Source organism: Balearica regulorum, chromosome 12 (assembly GCF_011004875.1).
Source record: "Balearica regulorum gibbericeps isolate bBalReg1 chromosome 12, bBalReg1.pri, whole genome shotgun sequence".
NCBI classification, from domain to species: Eukaryota; Metazoa; Chordata; class Aves; order Gruiformes; family Gruidae; genus Balearica; species Balearica regulorum.
The window spans coordinates 46321-65147 of NC_046195.1; the positions used below are offsets into that span (position 1 = coordinate 46321).

The window sequence follows — 18827 nt, forward strand, 5'->3', positions numbered from 1 at the left end:
GTTTCTGCTGCTCTCAAAGTGAAACCTTGTGGGACCTGAGAGGCAAAAGGACTATCCCTTAATGCAGGGTGAGAAGATCTGGTCTGTCCATCAGCTCTGGTCCTAGCTGCCCTGTTCTGACAGCTCTTTGAAGTAGAGGACGGTCACCTGAGAAGAAACTGGACACTGCTGAGAGCAGATGAATCCAGTTCCCAAGTGCAGATCTCCAAACTCCTCACCCTGTCTCCAGACTCCCTTTCCAGCCAAGGACACACGGAGCTCATTCCAGTTTCCCAAATGCAGCCCAGTGGTAGAATTTCTCTTGTCTTAGTGTCTCCATGGCTGCTCCACTGGGCTCCCAGGTATTGTAAAACAGCAATGGAGAGCTCTGTTGTTTTGGATGTCCTAAACATGGGGTGCTCTGGAGTGAGAGTCACCTTTTCTGCCACCCATGAACCCTGTGGGGTCCAGAACCCTACAGGTAAGAAGGTCGCTTGGTCACTTTCTTCCCATGGATACATCTACATGGGAGGATCAATGGGGTAAGTAAGTGTCTGAGATTCAGCTGAAATCCTCATCCTGAGAGCCTCAAAACAACAACAGCAGCAGCATGGGCAGGTAAGAAACAAAGACAAATACCACACTGCTTCTGCCAAGGGAGGCAAGGCCAAGGAGGGACAGATTCATGCCATGGGCCCTGTGGTCTTAATGGCAGAGGCTCTGCTGGGTGGGAGAGGAGACCAGTGGGTTGCTCCAGGGATGGTGTCTGAACTGCAGGGGATAGCAAGGAGCTGCCCAAATCCCCTCTCGAAGATTTCTGGTAGCAGCTCCCTCTTACTTCCTGCCCATGTCTCTGCTGCCTGGAGTTGTCACTGCTGGGAGCTGTTTCACTGTCCCCACGTATCCTCTTTGTCAGAGCTCGCAGATGTCCATCCCACCCACTGGGTGCTCAGCTCTGCCCTGCAGATACATCCTGGGGACAGACCACTGTATAAGGGCATGTCAGTGTTTGGAGATCCTACAGACCAGTCCTTCGCACACCACAAAGATGATGTTTTTACACTGAAGTGGTGAAAGGACTTCATAAACTTCGTTGCCAACTTATGGCTCTCCTAGTGCAATACTGAAGGAGTCACAGTCTCCTGTACAAACCTGACAGCTCTATTACCGTGCAACCTGCCACCCTATCACAGCAGGAAACTGAAAGCACAGATTCCAGAAAGTGCCTTCCCCTTCAGGTAGCCCCTGCTTTGACCACCACTTGAAAAGCCCTGCTGAAATATCCTGCTGTCAAACATATTCTCCACATTGCAGAAACTGGGAGAGCTGTCCTGCCATATCCTGTCAGCCATGGGATGTACCAGCTTTAGGTGACAACTCTGGCAACCCCATCTGCATTGCTCTGCAGCCACAAACTTACCATGTCAAGGGCTCTGAGGTTCCTTCTCCATTGAGCTCTAAGTTGTCTTCATACTTCCCAAAGCCTTTAACATCTTGTTCTTTCATCTCCCCTCACTGCCTGGAAGCAGTGCCCTCAGGCTTGCTGCATTTCACACAGCAGCTGCTCCTGGGAAGAGTTGTCTCTCTGCAGCGCTGCCCACTTGCCATGAGCTCACTCTATCCCAGGAGCCTGGTCCAGCTCAGCAGCAGAGGCCCAGACCAAGACATCGCCTTCTCTGCCCACTCTGGAGTCCCTTGAGGTGTCCCTGGGGCTCCAGAGGAACTTACTGTGAAACAGGCTGAAGCAATCACTGATGTTCCCTCCCTCAGCAGGAGAGACACTTCTTTCCACATGTGTCATTTCTTCTGTCAGAATTAGATTTAGGTCCAGGAATCACCTTTTAATTGTCCCATCATTAGTCAGGACACCCAGACAGGGTCAGGGAGGGATGTCCTTTACCCCTGCTAAGGGACAGGATCCAGCTGGGTAAATTGAAGGCATCTCATCCTGGGTTTATAGTCCTGGAGTTAGAAAGGGACTCAGCTCCCTCCCATGCCTACTACAAATCCCTGCCACAGGAGATGGGATTCCTCTTGCCTCAATCCAGGTGTCGACAAAATACTCTTGTATAAGCTCCAAGTTAATTAATGGAGATGGAGGGCAGCAGCGGGTTGTTCGGAAACAAACAGCCAGTGATACCTGAGATGCCAGAGGTGGTCCAACATACGAGGATTGCTAGCTGCAAGCTGTAGTGCAGCAATGTTGAGAGATAGAGCAGCATCTGGGGGGCATCTTGGATGCTGCTGAAGTCCTTTGGCCAGGTGCATGCTGCATCTGGAGCTCACAGTTGGTGTATCTGGCGTGGTGACATGGTTCAGCCCCAACCAGCAGCTGAGCACCACATGGCTGCTCACTCACCACCCTTCCACCCCCCCACTCCAGCAGGATGGGGAAGAGAATGGGAAGACAAAGGCAAAGCCTTGTGGATTGGGATAAGGACAGTTTACTGGGACAGCAAAGGGATAGGGAAATGACAACAGTACTAATAACAGAATGTTCACAATGAGTAATAACAGAAAGCAATTTACTGATCCGACGACTGACCGACTGGACACTCAACCCACACTCAGACCGTCCCAGAGCCGCGCCGAACCCACCCCTCCCTGACTAGCCCCTTTTTATGGTGAGCATGATGTCACATGGTATGGAATAGCCCCCTGGCCAGCTTGGCTCACCTGTCCTGGCTCCTTGTGAAAATTAACTCTATCCTTGCTAGAACCAGGACATTATCCACCCCTTATTCTATACCATCTATGTCATGCCCAGATCATATACAGATATAATTCCCTTAGTCTATGGGCCATCCCTCTAAAATGTCCCTTGAGTTCATTTAGTCCATGATTTTGGGTTCCATCTGTCATGACAGTCTCTCAGGGCAGGAGCAATAGTGCGTGCTGCTGGATCGTTGCATGCTGCATCTGGAGTTTCGCAGCTGGTGTATCTGGCGTGGTCCATGCTCACAGCCTGTGCGTCGAAGATGTTGATTTTCAAGGAAGTTGCTGGGCACCAGTTGCTGAAGCCAGTTCTAGTTCCATCATTGCAGCACTTTGCTCAATTTCATCACAGTCCATCCTTCATTAATTTGGGTGATTCTTATGGTAATATCATTGATACAGCATAGAGCAATTGTAGCAATGATGACATACAATGGCAGGGTTATTTAGCAATTAACATAATACAATTTAATTTAAACCTAAAATCAAATCCCCTTGAGGTACGCATTGGACTTCTCCATCCTTTCTCATCACTCACCAAGTGCACCCTGGTCCCTGAGCAAAAGCAATCCCACAGATAGGTTTGCCTTTGCCTGAAGCAGGGATAACCCAGACTGTCTTCCCCAACGTATTTTTCATGTGCACTACGGGAACTTTATCTCCTTCTACAGGGCGTAGAAGTTTTGATTGGGCAGGGCCGGCTCTATTGGTAGATCCCCTAGTGTTAACTGACCACATGACCTTTCCTAAATGTGTATCCCAATGTTTGAGGGTCCCACCACACATTGCTCTCAGGGTAGTTTTTAGCAGTCCATTGTTATCGTTCGATTTTCCCAGAGGCTGGTGTGTGATAGGGGATGTGATACACCCGCTCAATGCCATGCTCTTTGGCCCAGGTGTCTATGAGGTTGTTCTGGAAATGAGTCCCATTGTCTGACTCAATTCTCTCTGGGGTGCTATGTCGCCACAGGACTTGCTTTTCAAGACCCAGAATAGTGTTCCAGGCAGTGGCATGGGGCACAGGATATGTTTCCAGCCATCCCGTGCTTGCTTCGACCATTTTAAGTACATAGCGCTTGCCTTGGCAGGTTTGTGGGAGTGTGATGTAATCAATCTGCCAAGCCTCCCCATATTTATATTTTAACCATCGTACTCCGCTTGGCTTGCTTCATTGCAGCACATGTTTCACATTGATGGATGACCTGTGAGATGGCATCCATGCTCAAGTCCACCCCTCGATCACGGGCCCATCTATATGTTGCATCTTTTCCTTGATGGCCTGAGGTGTCATGGGCCCACCGAGCTAGAAATAATTCACCATTATGTTGCCAGTCCAAATCCACCTGAGCCACTTTAGTCTTAGCAGCCTGATCTACCTGCTGGTTGTTCTGATGTTCCTCAGTGGCCCGACTCTTGGGTACGTGGGCATCTATATGACGTACCTTTACAACCAGCTTCTCTAGCCGGGCAGCAATATCTTGCCACAATGGGGCAGCCCAGATGGGTTTGCCTTTACCCTGCCAGTTGCTCTGATTCCACTGCTGTAACCACCCCCACAGGGCATTGGCCACCATCCATGAGTCAGTAGAGAGGTAGACTATTGGCCGCTTTTCTCTTTCAGCAATATCTAAAGCCAGCTGGATGGTTTTCACCTCTGCAAACTGGCTCGATTCACGTTCTCCTTCATCAGCTTCCGCAACTTGCCATGTAGGACTCCATACAGCGGCCTTCCACCTCTGATGCTTTCCTACCATGTGACAGGACCCATCACTGAACAGGGCATATTCCTTATGATGTTCTGTTAGTTTATTATTTGGTGGGGCTTCTTCAGCACATGTAACCTCCTCCTCTGGCGACATTCCAAAACCTTTCCCTTCTGGCCAGTCTGTGATCACTTCCAGAATCCCTGGACGACTGGGGCTTCCTATTCTAGCCCGTTGTGTGATCAGTGCAACCCACTTACTCCACGTAGTATCGGTTGCATGATGCGTAGAAGGAGCCCTCTCTTTGAACATCCAACCCAGCACTGGCAGTCGGGGTGCCAAGAGGAGCTGTGCTTCAGTACCAATCACCTCTGAGCAGCTCGAACTCCTTCATATGCTGCCACTATCTCCTTGTCAGTTGGAGTGTAGTGGGCCTCAGATCCTCTGTATCCCCGACTCCAAAACCCCAGGGGTCGGCCTCGAGTCTCCCCTGGTGCTTTCTGCCAGAGACTCCAGGTAGGACCGTTCTCCCCAGCTCTAGCGTAGAGCACATTTTTCACATCTGGTCCTGCTCAGACTGGCACAAGAGATACGGCATGAACTATTTCTTGTTTAATTTGTTCTCCTAAGAAAGCTTGTGTTTCCTTTTTGTTGGTCAGTGGAGACATGTCTGCTATTTTGTTGATCACATCCATTGGGATCTCACGACGCCCTTCATGCCATCTTACTCCTAAAAACTGAATCTCCTGCGCAGGGTCCTTCACCTTACTTCGTTTTATGGTGAGACCAGCTTTCAGGAGGATTTGGACTATTTTCTTCCCTTTCTCAGAAACTTCTGCTGAGTTGTCCCATACAATGATGTCATCAATGTATTGCAGGTGCTCTGGGGCTTCACCCTTTTCCAGTGCAGTCTGGATCAGTCCATGGCAGATGGTGGGGCTGTGTTTCCACCCCTGGGGTAGTCGATTCCAGGTGTACTGGACGCCCCTCCAAGTGAAAGCAAACTGCGGCCTGCACTCTGCTGCCAAAGGGATCGAGAAAAACGCATTAGCGATATCAATTGTGGTGTAACACTGTGCTGCCTTTGACTCCAGTTCATATTGAAGTTCTAGCATGTCTGGCACAGCAGCACTCATCAGTGGTGTGACTTCGTTCAGGCCATGTCAGCCTCCACTCTCCATTGGACTTCTGCACTGGCTATATGGGACTATTAAAGGGTGAGTGGGTTCTGCTGATCACTCCCTGACCCTCCAGTTGACGAATCAGCTTATGGATGGGAACCAGGGAGTCTCAGTTGGTGCGGTATTGCTGCCAGTGCAGGGTTGTGGTAGTAATTGGCACATGTTGTTCTTCAGCCCTCAGCAACCCCACATCAGAAGGGTCCCCCGAGAGACAACAGTTCAATTTCCTCTGTGTCTAAGGCAGCTATTCCAAAAGCCCACCAGTTCCCTTTTGGGTCCTTGAAATACCTGCTCCTGAGGCAGTCTATGCCAAGGATGCACGGAGACTCTGGGCCAGGCATAATGGGGTGCTTTTCCCAGTCATTCCCAGTTGGACTCACTTCAGCCTCCAACAGAGTCAACTGTTGGGATCCCCCTGTCACACCAGAAATACAGATGTGTTCCACTCCTTCCTTGCTTGATGGCAATAGGGTGCACTGTGCACCAGTGTCCACTAGGACACTGTGCTCTTGTTGGTCTGACATGCCAGGCCATCGGATCCATACAGTCCAATACACTCTGTTGTCCCTCTCCTCCACCTGGCTGGAGGCAGGGCCAGCCTAATGCTGCTCATCATATTCGCTACTCACCTCTTGCAAAAAGGACTTAGAAGTCCCTTCAAGAGGATCATAAGTGCGATCAGGCCTTTCACTCAGTCTGGGGGGCTGCCCGCTGGAAACTGGAGCAGTATTTTTCCTGAAAGACTTTCCATAAAAAGACTTTTTATGACTGTCTTGCCTCGCAGCTCATGTACTCGTGCCTGTAGGGTTGAGGTAGGCTTTCCATCCCACTTCCTCATGTCCTTGCCATGGTCGTGCAGGTAAAATCACAGGATGCCTCGTGGTGTGTATGCTCTATATCCACTCTCTGGAGCAGAGGAACGCTTGCTCCCAATAGCTGAGATACTGGTCTGTACAGGTGGGGAGTAAGACCTATCCTCTTTGAGTTGCTGGACCTCCTGGGACAATTTCTGCACAGCCGAGACAAGGGAGGAAGAGAGACTCTCTTCATATTTCCGGAGTCGGCAACCCACTTCATCCACTGTGGGTGCCTCTTCGCTTTTCCAGTCCATTACCGCCAGTGAGTTGGCGTATGATGATGGTGCACTCCGTACAAACTTCCGCCACATGGATTGGGTACACTGGACTTCGTCAGGGTCTGTGGGTAACCGTGCATTGTCCAGATCATAATAAACCATCTCCTACATGGCTAATTCCCTCAGGTAGTGGATACCGCTCCATGGTGGTCCACTTGCCTGGCCGACACGCAACATCTTCACTGAAGGGATACCTTTCCCTCACGCTTGAAAGAAGTCACCTCCAGAGGCTGAGGGCTTGCATCTTTTTCCCAATCGCCTTGTCAATGCCCCCTTCCCTAGACAGAGATCCCAGCTGCTTGGCCTCCCTGCCATCTAATTCCAGACTACTGGCCCTGTTATCCCAGCATCGGAGCAGCCAGGTAATGATGTGGTCCCCTGGAAGGCGGCTGAAATCTTTCCTCACATCTCACAGCTCACTCAGGGACAGGGATCGAGTGATTACCTCTGGTTCTGGCTCTTCTTCCTGTTCTTGTGATGGTCCCAGTTCATCATCATCCTTCACTAAGCGAACTGATTTGTTTGTGTATTTCTTGTGTGTAGGGGAGACTGATAACGGTATGGATTGGTCTTTTTGCTCAGCTACAGTCCTTTGTCACAGGGGTTTGAGTAGCCACAGTGCCTGTTGTGGGGGCTGGCGTAGCTGCCATGCCAGTGGGTCTGTTCTCCCTCTCTTCCCCCTGATGGTGCTGCCTACTATCGAGCAGTGTTTGGTAGATAGTGGCCAGGGCCCAACACAGTGCAGTAAATTGTGTCTCCTTGGAATCCCCACAGCATTTTCCTTTCAAATTTTCTACCACTTTATCAGGGTCCTGTATTTGTTTGAGGGTGAAGCTCCAAACCATTGGTTTGGATACCCGCCCATACTCTCCCACATGCCATGCCAGCCCTGACTATTCAGCCTCGGGGAAGATCCCGATAGATCTAGATACCCGCCCATACTCTCCCACATGCCATGCCAGCCCTGACTATTCAGCCTCGGGGAAGATCCCTGGGTGGTATTCTTAAAACAATTCTTGGTAACCCTGAACAGGGTTTGAAACACATTCAGGAGACCCAGCAATACGAACATATTGGCCTGAACATTCCGAGAGTATTCAAAATTCTCAAAACCTGTTGTAACCAGCCAAAAGAGAAAAGGGGAGGTGAAAGAGTTGGAGAAGGTACCCACCCCCCGTCTTCCCCATAGATTGAGTGTGATTAATCAATTCTGAGAGATGTTGTCCAAGGTATGGGCATGACAGAAATGCTACGTACAAATACCAGCTTAGGCTCATGACCATCTATGTTATCTTAACCTGATATCACACAGTACAACAAAATGAAAATACGAACCCCTCTCCCAGAGGTGATGAACAGCACTGTGGGGATTACATAGAGTAAATACGGGTTTACATACCACACCCACGTGACTGAACAAAACATCATTGTGACCAGTGACTGTTTAAATAACATTATAAATACTTATCACAACTTTGTTTTAACACGCTCAGGTCAGATCTGTTGTTATCACAACCCTTCATGCCTCATGTTGCATGCCAAAAATGACTGTCATGGTTCAGCCCCAGCCAGCAGCTGAGCACCACACGGCCGCTCGCTCACCCCTCCCTGCCTCCAGCTGGATGGGGAGGAGAATTGGAAGACAAAGGCAAAACCTTTGTGGGTTGGGATAAGGACAGTTTACTGGGACAGCAAAGGGAGAGGGAAACAACAACAGTACTTATAATGGAATATACACAGCAGGTGGTAACAGAAAGCAATTTACTGATCTGATGATGGACTGGATGCTCAGTCCACACTCAGAATGTCCTAGAGCTGCGCCGAACCTGCCCCTCCCCGACTACCCCCCTTTTATGGTGAGCATGATGTCACATGGTATGGAATACCCCCCCGGCCAGCTTGGCTCACCTGTCCTGGCTCCTTGTGAAAATTAACTCTATCCTAGCCAAAACCAGGACACTTGTGAAATTCAACGAGGCCAAGTGCAAGGTCCCGCACATGGGTAGGGGCAATCCACACTATCAGTACAGACTGGTGGATGAAGGGATTGAGAGCACCTCTGTGGAGAAGGACTTGGTGATACTGGTGGATGAAAAGCTAGGCCATTCGTCTTCCCTGCTGGTTCGTCTTATGGCACATGGGGACAGTCTGCTCCTGCACCTTTAAGACTTCGTTCTTGAAGAATGCCCAGCCTTCCTGGACCCCTTTGCCCTTCAAGACTGTCTCCCAAGGGACTGTCTCAACCAGTGTCCTGAGGAGGCCAAAGTCTGCCCTCCAGAAGTCCATGTTAGTGGTTTTGCTGACCCCCCTCCTTACTTCGCCATGAATCAAGAGACCATTTCATGGTCGCTAAGCCCAAGACAGCCTCTGACCACATCTCCCACCAGTCCTTCTCTGTTGGTAAACAGCAGGTCAAGTGAGGCATCTCCCCTGGTAGGCTCACTTACCAGCTGTGTCAGGAAATTATCTGCCCAGGGAGGCAGCAGACTTCCCTGTGGGATGGGTCTGGTCGGCGTATTGGGGCCTCTGTTCTCCTCAGAAGGGAATTGCCTATGACAATCACCCTCCTTTTTTTCTTAACAGAGGCAGTCATAATGCATGGACCTGACTGACTCACCCTAGGCAACCCCCTCACCTACATCCTCATATGCCTGGCCCTCAAGTTCCAGAGCCCCTGGAACATCTTTTGTGTAATGGCAACTGGGAAGGTGACGGAGCCCAGGAGGGGATTTGCCTGCTGCCCTGAGCAGGGACCTGTTTCTATTCCTTTCCATTTCTTAGGTCCCCTCCTTCTGCTTGATGGCAAGAGGGGAAGGGATCCTCTGCTTCTTGTGGAGCCTCCATCGGCTGCCTTGGCCTCAGAGATGGCAGGGTGTGGCTCCACCAATCTATCTCCCTCTCACAGTCCCTGATACTCCTTAACCTTTCCACTTCCTCTTTCAGCTCTGCCACCAGGCTGAGCGGATCATCCACCTGGTTGCACCAAAACCAACTGTTGTCTCTGCTGCACTCAGGTCCAAGTGACAGTCTCAGGCACTCCCTGAGTTCATTTGATAGGAACAAGCTGACTTTCTTGCATCAACACTTGGAGGATTGGAAACCTCAGCAAACGGACTGCTGGTTTGTCTGGGATAATTGTTTGTAGGAGGTAGCATTTTCAGTTTTGGAGTTCGGCGCTCTCTAGAATGGCACAGAGAGAGGGGATGTTTATGTTGCTAGGCAAGCACAGACCCCCAGTGTTATTGGGATTGCTGTGTTTCTATTCCCTTATCTTCCCTGAGCAGCTCTTTCACCATCCCAGTAACATTGGGGTTCTGCATTTACCTATCTACCTACCAGTCCCCTACTTCTCTCTCTCGCTGTCTAGCAGAGTCGAGCTTCAAAATTGAAAACATCCAGTGAGTGCTCCCACACAAAAGATGCCAGGACTGGAAGATGTTTCTGGCCTGTAATTTCCCTCAGCTGCCCTTTCACAGCCTCATCAACACTGGGGGTCCGTGCTGGCCTAGCCACCTAACAATCTCCTCACTTGCTCATTTTCTCCACAGATCTGCTCCAACGTTGAAAATATGAAGTAACTACTCCACACGGGATATGTCATAACATAAAGTTTTTGCTGGCCCTCACCTTCCCTTGGCAGCCCCAGCAATGCTGGGGCTCTTTGCTTGCGTCTCCACAAAATGGTCCCTTCATTCTCTCTCCCTGTTGACTGAGACCAGATGCAAGTAAAATTTTTTTCCCGGGCTCCCACATGGAATGAAACACAACTGAAAGTTGTAGCTGGCACTCACCTTCCCTTGGAAGAATTTTCAGAGCTCCACCAGGACTGGGGTTCTGTGCTTCCCTGACCTCCTAACTTTCCCATCACTGTGTCACTCTTGCCAGAGCTCTACACGAACATTGATTTTATGCTGTAAGGGCTCTCAAATAGAAAGGTCCAGGACCAAAAGCTGTTGCAAACCCTTCCCTTCCCTTCCCTTCCCTTCCCTTCCCTTCCCTTCCCTTCCCTTCCCTTCCCTTCGCTCTCTTTTATTTAATATCATGTTTTAAATTTATGCATTCAGTTTTTAATTTCATTTCATTTCATCATTTCATGTCATGACATTGACATTGATATTGAAACTGATATTGTAATTTCTGTTCCATTGCATTGCATTGCATTGCATTCCATTCCATTCCATTCCATTCCACTCCATTCTTTTATTTAATATTCTGTTTTCAATTAATGTATTCAATTTTTTCATTTCATTTCATTTCATTTCATTTCATTTCATTTCATTTCATTGTCATATCTATTCCATTCCACTGTTTTGTTCTGTTCCTTTTAGTTACATAGCATTCCATTCCATTGTTTTACATAATACCATATTTTCAATTAATGCATTCAGTCCTTTCCTTTCCTTTCCTTTCCTTTCCTTTCCTTTCCTTTCCTTTCCTTTCCTTTCCTTTCCTTTCCTTTCCTTTCCTTTCCTTTCCTTTCCTTTCCTTTCCTTTCCTTTCCTTTCCTTTCCTTTCCTTTCCTTTCCTTTCCTTTCCTTTCCTTTCCTTTCCTTTCCTTTCCTTCCCTTCCCTTCCCTTCCCTTCCCTTCCCTTCCCTTCCCTTCCCTTCCCTTCCCTTCCCTTCCCTTCCCTTCCCTTGTCGTTCCCTTGTCGTTCCCTTGTCATTCCCTTGTCATTCCCTTTCCTTGTCATTCCCTTTCCTTGCCATTCCCTTCCCTTTCCTTGTCATTCCTATTCCCATTCCCGTTCCTGGTCCCGTTCCATTTAGTTATATTCCATGCCATTCCATTCCGTTCCATTCTTTAATATAATGTTTTCAATTAATTCATTCAATTTTGTCATGTCATGTCATGTCATTTTCATTTCCATTCCATTCACCTCCATTCCATTCCATTCCATTCCATTCCATTCCATTCCATTCCATTCCATTCCATTCCATTCCATTCCATTCCACTCTACTCTGTTATTTAATATCATGTTTTCAATTAATGCATTACATTTTCTCATTTCATTTCATCATTTCATTTCATTTCATCATTTAATTTAATTTCAGTTCAGTTCAGTTCAGTTCAGTTCATTTTCCCCGGTCGCCCATGCTACTGCTTCAGCCTGAATGAGTCCCGATATTACTTCCACCCCAACAAGCACATATTGTTTCCCTTCTGATTTCTTAAAAGGCCCTACATAATCGACTCGCCACGTTTCCCATAGTCCTTTCCACCTCTCAGATGGAGTGGGAGATCTTGTAAGGGGTGCTTTTCCAGTCTGGTACAGCACAGGCCACAGGCAGAAATTACCATGCTACAAAGTTTTCAGGTAACAGGCCACCCTCTGCTCCCAGCCTCCATAAGATCTTTGACTCCTGAGTGACCGCGTATCACGTGTAGCCACTCCAATAAGTGTTCCCATTTCTCCTCTTCTCTCTCTTCTGCCAGCACAGCCAGGCACGTGAGTGAGTCCACCTGAGTGTTCAGAACATGGCTGGGTGATCTCCCCCTTGCTGGGCAGCTACCCACCCCACCAATATGGGTTTTCCCTTGGCCACATTTCATATCTCCTCCCCCTTTTCCGTTTGCCATACAGGCACCCACTTTACTTCCCACTGATGTTGCTCCCAAAAGGGGAGCCACTCAGTGCACCCCTCAGTACAGCACAACAATCAGTGTAGATGTGTACGGGTTCCATCCTGCCTGTCTCTCTCATTACCACACCCCAAACAGCCATCAGTTCCCCCAGCTGAGCGCTCCCTTCTCCTTCTGGTACAATGTGCTCCCCGGAATCAACATGTAGAGCCACTGCTCGGTACTTCCATAGTTTCCCCTCCCTCCTCCAAGAGGCGTCACTGAACCAGACATGTATTTGTCAGGCAGGATTCAAAGGCAGGGGCTGCCTTTCTGCAGGAAGGAGGGGTTTCCTCCCCTGAGGGAGTGGGTGATTTTTCCTGGTTTTGGAGCATCTTGGGCGCTCCCTCCCCCCCTTGCTCTGTGTGACTGGAAGGCTCCAGCTGGGCATACCACTTCTAACCGGTTCCTGGTGCGACTCCCACAGGTGTGGGGTGCTGCCAGTACAGGCCTCAGGGCATTAAAGGGTGCCCACAGGGTGAGGGATTGTCGCCGTAGCATTCTTTCAGCCTCCTGCAAGGCTAGACTGACCACAAAGAGGCCTTTCTCCCAGACCAAGTATTGCTTTTCTGCATCTTTGAAGCTGCCTGAATGAAACCCAATGGGGCCATCAGACCCTCCATTCCACGCTGCCACACGTGTAGAGATGCCCCAGGAATGGCAAAACCCCATTGAATCTGGAGCGGATCTGTCGGGTGTGCTGGGCCCAAAGCTTGATCTGCCCCTGCTTCAAAATTTCAGGGCTTCCTCATGAATAGGTGTCCAATCTCAGGTAGCTTTTTTGCACATTACATCATACAGGGGATGAGCTATGACAGAAAAATCCCAAATATGTTTCCTCCAGAATACCAGCACGCCTAGGGTATGTTGCAGCTCTTTTTTGTTTTCTGGGATGCTTATCAGTTCTAAGGTAGCCAAGGTTTTGAGGGGAATACATATCGCTCCTCCTTTCCACCATATACCTAAGAACTTCACGTCAGGGGAGGGGAGTTGTACCTTTTCTGCTGGAACCTGAAGTTCTAGACTTTCAAGGTGAGTAATTATTTTCTTTTGGGTTTGTCCCACTGCAGTAGCATTGGACCCCCCAACACCAATATATCATCAGTGTATTGGTATGTTTTAACTCCCCCCTCGGGGATGATTTCTGATAGTGCTTGGGCCAGGGCGTGATATGCCAAAGTAGGCGAATGCCGATATCCTTGGGGCAAATGAATAGAGCTATATTGTATACCTTACCATGTGAATGCAAATCTCTCTCTATTGCCTTCATGTAGAGGAACCATGAAAAACATGTCTTTTACATCAATGGTGGCTAAAATTTTATGGGACTGTTCCTGTATGGTGACAATTGGTTGGGCTGTATTAGGCACGGCCGCTGTCAGGGGACTGGTGCCTACGTTTAAGTGTCGATAGTTGATCGTTAGCCGCCACTTCCCGTTTGGTTTGCAAACTGGCCACACTGGGGAGTTATCAGGGAGTGAGTTTGAATAATTACCTCTTGTTCCTGCAGGTCTTTTATCACCGGAGCGATTCCCTCCCTCACTCCCAGCCGTAAGGGACAGGGATTCACATTCACGATTTTAGATGAGGGAAGGGTAGGAGCAGTCTGCAAAAGCCTTATCAGGGTTGCCAGAGACCCGAACTTCCACTCCCTCCCCACGAAGTCCATCCAGCCTTTCCCTTTCAATAAATCCAATCCCAGAATATTCGTAGGGAGCACTCACAATACCATAGTGGTCTTGGTGGGGGTGGCATCTCCCGGCAACCAGCACTTTACTGGGGCTGTAGGTTGGGGGTTGGAATATCCGAACGCATTGGTAACCCATATCTGTTTTTTATCAGAGACAATCCCACTCCGGCCTGCGGTATCAGCATTTAAAGCAGACATGGCGACATGGACAGTGGGATTGAGTGCACCCTCAGCAAGTTTGCTGACGACACCAAGCTGTGTGATTTGGTCGACATGCTGGAGGGAAGGGATGCCATCCAGAGGGACATGGACAGGCTGGAGAGGTGGGCCCGTGTGGACCGCATGAAGTTCAACAAGGCCAAGCGCAAGGTCCTGCACATGGGTCGGCGCGATCCCAAGCACGACTATAGGCTGGGCAAGGAATGGATTGAAAGCAGCCCTGAGGAGAAGGACTTGAGGGTATTGATTGATGAAAAGCTCACCAGGAGCCAGCGGTGTGTGCTTGCAGCCCAGAAAGCCAACCGTGTCCTGGGCTGCATCAAAAGAGGTGTGACCAGCAGGTCAAGGGAGGCATTCTGCCCCTCTACTCCGCTCTTGTGAGAGTCCACCTGGAGTACTGCATCCAGCTCTGGGGGCCCCAGTACAAGAAAGACATCGAGCTGTTGGAGCGAGTCCAGAGGAGGGCCACGAAGCTGATCAGAGGGCTGGAGCACCTCTCCTATGAAGACAGGCTGAGCGAGTTGGGGTTGTTCAGCCTGGAGAAAGGAAGGCTCCGGGGACATCTGATTGTGGCCTTCCAGTACCTGAAGGGGCCTACGGGAAAGCTGGTGAGGGACTGTTCATCAGGGAGTGTAGTGACAGGACCAGGGGTAATGGGTTTAAGCTGAAGGAGGGTCGATTTAGATTGGATGTTAGAAACAAATTCTTTACTGTTAGAGCGGTGAGGCACTGGAACAGATTGCCCAGAGAGGTTGTGGAGGCCCCATCCATGGAAGTGTTTAAGACCAGGTTGGATGAGGCTTTGGGCAACGTGGTCTAGTGGAGGGTGTCCCTGCCCGCAGCAGGGGGGTTGGAAGTAGATGATCTTTGAGGTCCCTTCCAACCCTAACCATTCTATGATTCTATGACTCTATGATTTGGGCCCCTGTGTCTACCAGAAAAGTGATCGGAGTCTTAAAGGGATCAAGGGGAAAGGTTACAAGTAGGTCCCGCTGCTCATTTTCAGTGAGCCTTCTAAAATACACCCACCGGCCATCCCCTGGCTCACCCACTGAGGATGGCACAAGAAGTTTCCTGACTTTGGAGGGCCAGTGGGCCCCTCCATGGGAGCCGTGGGAGCAGCCGATCTCTGAGGTACAGGTGTTGTGGGGACACTTTCCTTTCCCGGCTGGCCTCTATCTATCGGTTTCCACATTTTTACAAGCAGCTGCAAACTGGGGAGGGATAAGCCATCCATTAATTCTTGGGGAATACCCTTATCTAGACCTTCCTTCCACAATCGATTTCTTGAGACACCCCCCCCTCAAGGGTCCTATCTCGGAGGCAGAGCATTTTCTCCTCTGTCTTGGTCCTATGGACCGCCGCTTGTGCCTTCCCCTCCTTCCCAACATACCCCAAATGCCGGCCGTAACTGATCAATTCCCGTGCAATTTCCCCCCAGGTAAGACCCAGTCCGCCCTGAGGTCCCATGGCTACAGTGGCTCTTAGTCGGTCTTGGATTTGCACAGCATCAATCTTCAGTGAGTCAGGTAACCCTCTAATCAAGGGAGTCATCCTATCTGGATTGGCAAACAACATCGGCGAATGTTGGCGGGGAACTAGGCGCCTATCACGCATCAACTGCGGGCAAGCCACCTTCTGTGCACTCTCTGTAAGCTGGCTTACCCCAGGGGTGGGGATGGCAACGGGATCTCCTCTCTCCAAGGGGTCTAACCCTCCGGCCCAATATGCCACCCTCTGGGTCAGGGACCAAGGTTCCCACTTGTCATCTACGGTCAAAAATACACCGGGACCCCAATACCCCTGAGCCTCTTCCTCCCAAAGCCTTTTTCTGTCTCTGCCTGTCAGGGAGACCCTCCACACATATTCAGTCTCAGTTTCCTTAGCCTGCCTACTATATTTTTCCTGTAGTTTTGTCAATTCAGTAATGGTATAAGGTATCTCTTTAGTGGTAACGGCGGGTTCCACATCCTCGCCATCATATGCGACTTCAGTTTTAATAAGTGGCCAGAGCTTGGGAGTAGGGCCAGGTTCTGTCACCACCCTCAGCTCCTCCCATGGGTAGTGAGGGGCAACCTCCCTTGCAATCAGGTCGGCTTCTTTTGATAAGCTCGAAAATCCTGGTTCACTCTCAAGGTCCCCGGGCGCTGCAACTTCAGCTCTCTTTCCCTTACAAAAGCATCTCACAGGTTGCCCTTCAAGTTTTCTGTGATTCTTTTCTCGTCCGTTAATGTTTTTTTCAGCCAGTGCCCATTTCACCCATTCCATTTCCAATTCTGCCTGTAGTTTTCTAACCAGTTCCTGAAGGGACTCATTTGCCTCCCACTCAGCTTGTGTGACAACGTATTTGTCCTTCTGGGCAGCTATCAACGTGGCTCCCAAGACACCACAAACCACAGCCTTTCCCTTTACAGGCTTAAACTTGTTTCCTTTTGCCAAGTCTCTTATCTGTTCCGCTACAGTTGTCGGGGACTGCCAGTGTCCCTCAGCCCAGCTATGCCCTTTCGGGGTCGGGCAAGCCTTATAGCTCTTTAACAAATCCAACAGCGGGGAGCAGTCAAGATCAGGCTTATCCCGGGTTGCTGTGACCTACTGTCGGACACTTCGGCTTCAAACAAAAATCAGTTCTCCTTTCTTCAGCACTCTGGCTGATATCCACTTTACGGAACCTCTTTACCGCTTCTCACAGAGAATCCTGTCCATGACGCCAATTTAATGTCCTGTCCCACTCAGTGGGTGAGGGGGAGGTTAATTTTTAATTCTCTGCACGGTAATCAGGACTAACGACTATTACTCTACAGGTTCAAACAAATCACAACTTTACTGAAAAGTGGAACTGCAAAAGTTAGAGGCTTGGCAAAAGTTATAAAACTTAAAACTCAGCAGAACCACAAAAGATAACGGCATAGCAAAACTTATAATGATATTACCCTAATGTGCCAAAAATGAAGGTACAAAGAGTGTGGCTGAGAGGAAAAGAGAGAAAAAGAAAGAAAGGGAAGAAAAAACATATCACCACCCTTGGATCCAGTGATGTTCTCTGTTTGTAGTTGTATTCCTCAGGTGGCGAGTGCACACCAAAAACTTTTGTTCAACTGTTTATAACCTAGTGTGCTCCCCCCCATAGGTGGGGTTTTGTCACCACTGAGCAGGCGCAGTGTATGTTCAGGAATGCTCAGGGACGTTCCAGAATGTTCAGGAACATGTTGGTGGGTTGTGGAGGTTTTGGGGGTCTGATATGATCATGAAGGGGGATCTGTTTGAACTGCACTTGGATAAAAGTCAGATCCTATTGTCCTGAGGATGACTTGCCCTGAGACTGTTTGGCCAGTCAAGGCCCCACATGCTCAACATTGTTACTGGCATTAAAGAAGAATCCTTGAAATGGAACAAACATTTATTTGGTCCCTTATTAACTTTTAACCCATGTGTTACACTAGTGTCAGGCCATGAGGCCTGACACCTAGGCTGCAAAAAGTCATCCTATTTTCAGGCTGGGCTTGATCTTTTTTAGGTGAGCCAGCTCCCGATGAGTTTCTTCACTGAGTCCGTATTTGCTGAGCCTTTGGAGAGAAGAAGAAGAATATAAAATCTACCTTAAATATTTCCTTTTGTCTAAAACTCCAAAGTGCTGAACAACAAAGTGAAGCATAACTGTGCTCAAAACACTCCTCTTGCAGCTGGCCACCAGACCCATAACTTCTCTGTTAAAAAAAGGCTAAAATCTGTCACCTTTTGTGCTCCCCCACCCCTCCCCAGAGTACACACATGGTCAGCCACAAACACCAGCACTTGGAAAGCAGTGCCTTCACCAGCACCCATATAAACATCAGTAGCAAACACGTAAATATGATCAACACTGTAGGCCAAATCCTTCTCTTGAACAGGAGCCATTAACCACATATCCTCATAAACCAGGTATCCTTACCTTTCATATATTTTTAAACTTACTTTCCCTGCTCCCTACCTGCTGCTTTCATTGTCCTCAGTTTGTCAGGGGAGGGCAGTGGGAGGAGAAAGGCCAGAAACAGTTTGAGCCTTTCCACCCACCTAAAGCCCCTTGCACAAAAAACAAACAAACAAACAAACAAACAAACAAAAGTAAAAAAAAAAAAAAGTTAAAAAAAGGTATGCATTAATGACATATATAATACTCTACCAAGATAAGCTGAGTACGTAGAGTTGAGTAGGCTGTACTTCAGGGGGGAAAAAAGTGAAGCTTCAGCTACAATCACCTTCTCACCCACAGAGGACATTGCAAGACTGTCTTTTAGAAGAAAGGATCTCAGTAGCTCTAGGAATGATTCTTGACCCATTAATCCTTGCCTACAAATGGCCCTCTCCAGCATGACAGACTTCTTTGTGCAACATTCTTTTCACTGCAAGAAGACATAAACCACCAAAGTTCACAGCAAGTCCTCCATGGTTTTAAGAAATTAATTCGTCTCTCCTGGGTGGCAGGAAGTAAAGGTCTTATTCCATGCATAAGGTCTTATTCCATGCATAAGGTCTTATTCCATGCATAAGCAAAGATGTAATTCTAAATAGTTCATATCCTTACATCCTTCATATCCTTACTAAGGA

The 18827-nt window shown here is 48.8% G+C and overlaps 1 protein-coding gene across 1 annotated transcript in view; it reads right to left on the bottom strand.

Moving 5' to 3' along the window:
* Positions 1–17048: 17048 nt before the first annotated feature.
* Positions 17049–18827, bottom strand: part of LOC104633682 (NACHT, LRR and PYD domains-containing protein 3) — a 24506-nt gene continuing 22727 nt past the window's right edge. The window contains 1 exon segment of the mRNA XM_075764638.1: positions 17049–17806. Coding sequence (XP_075620753.1) covers positions 17722–17806 — 85 coding nt within the window. The 3' untranslated portion in view covers positions 17049–17721.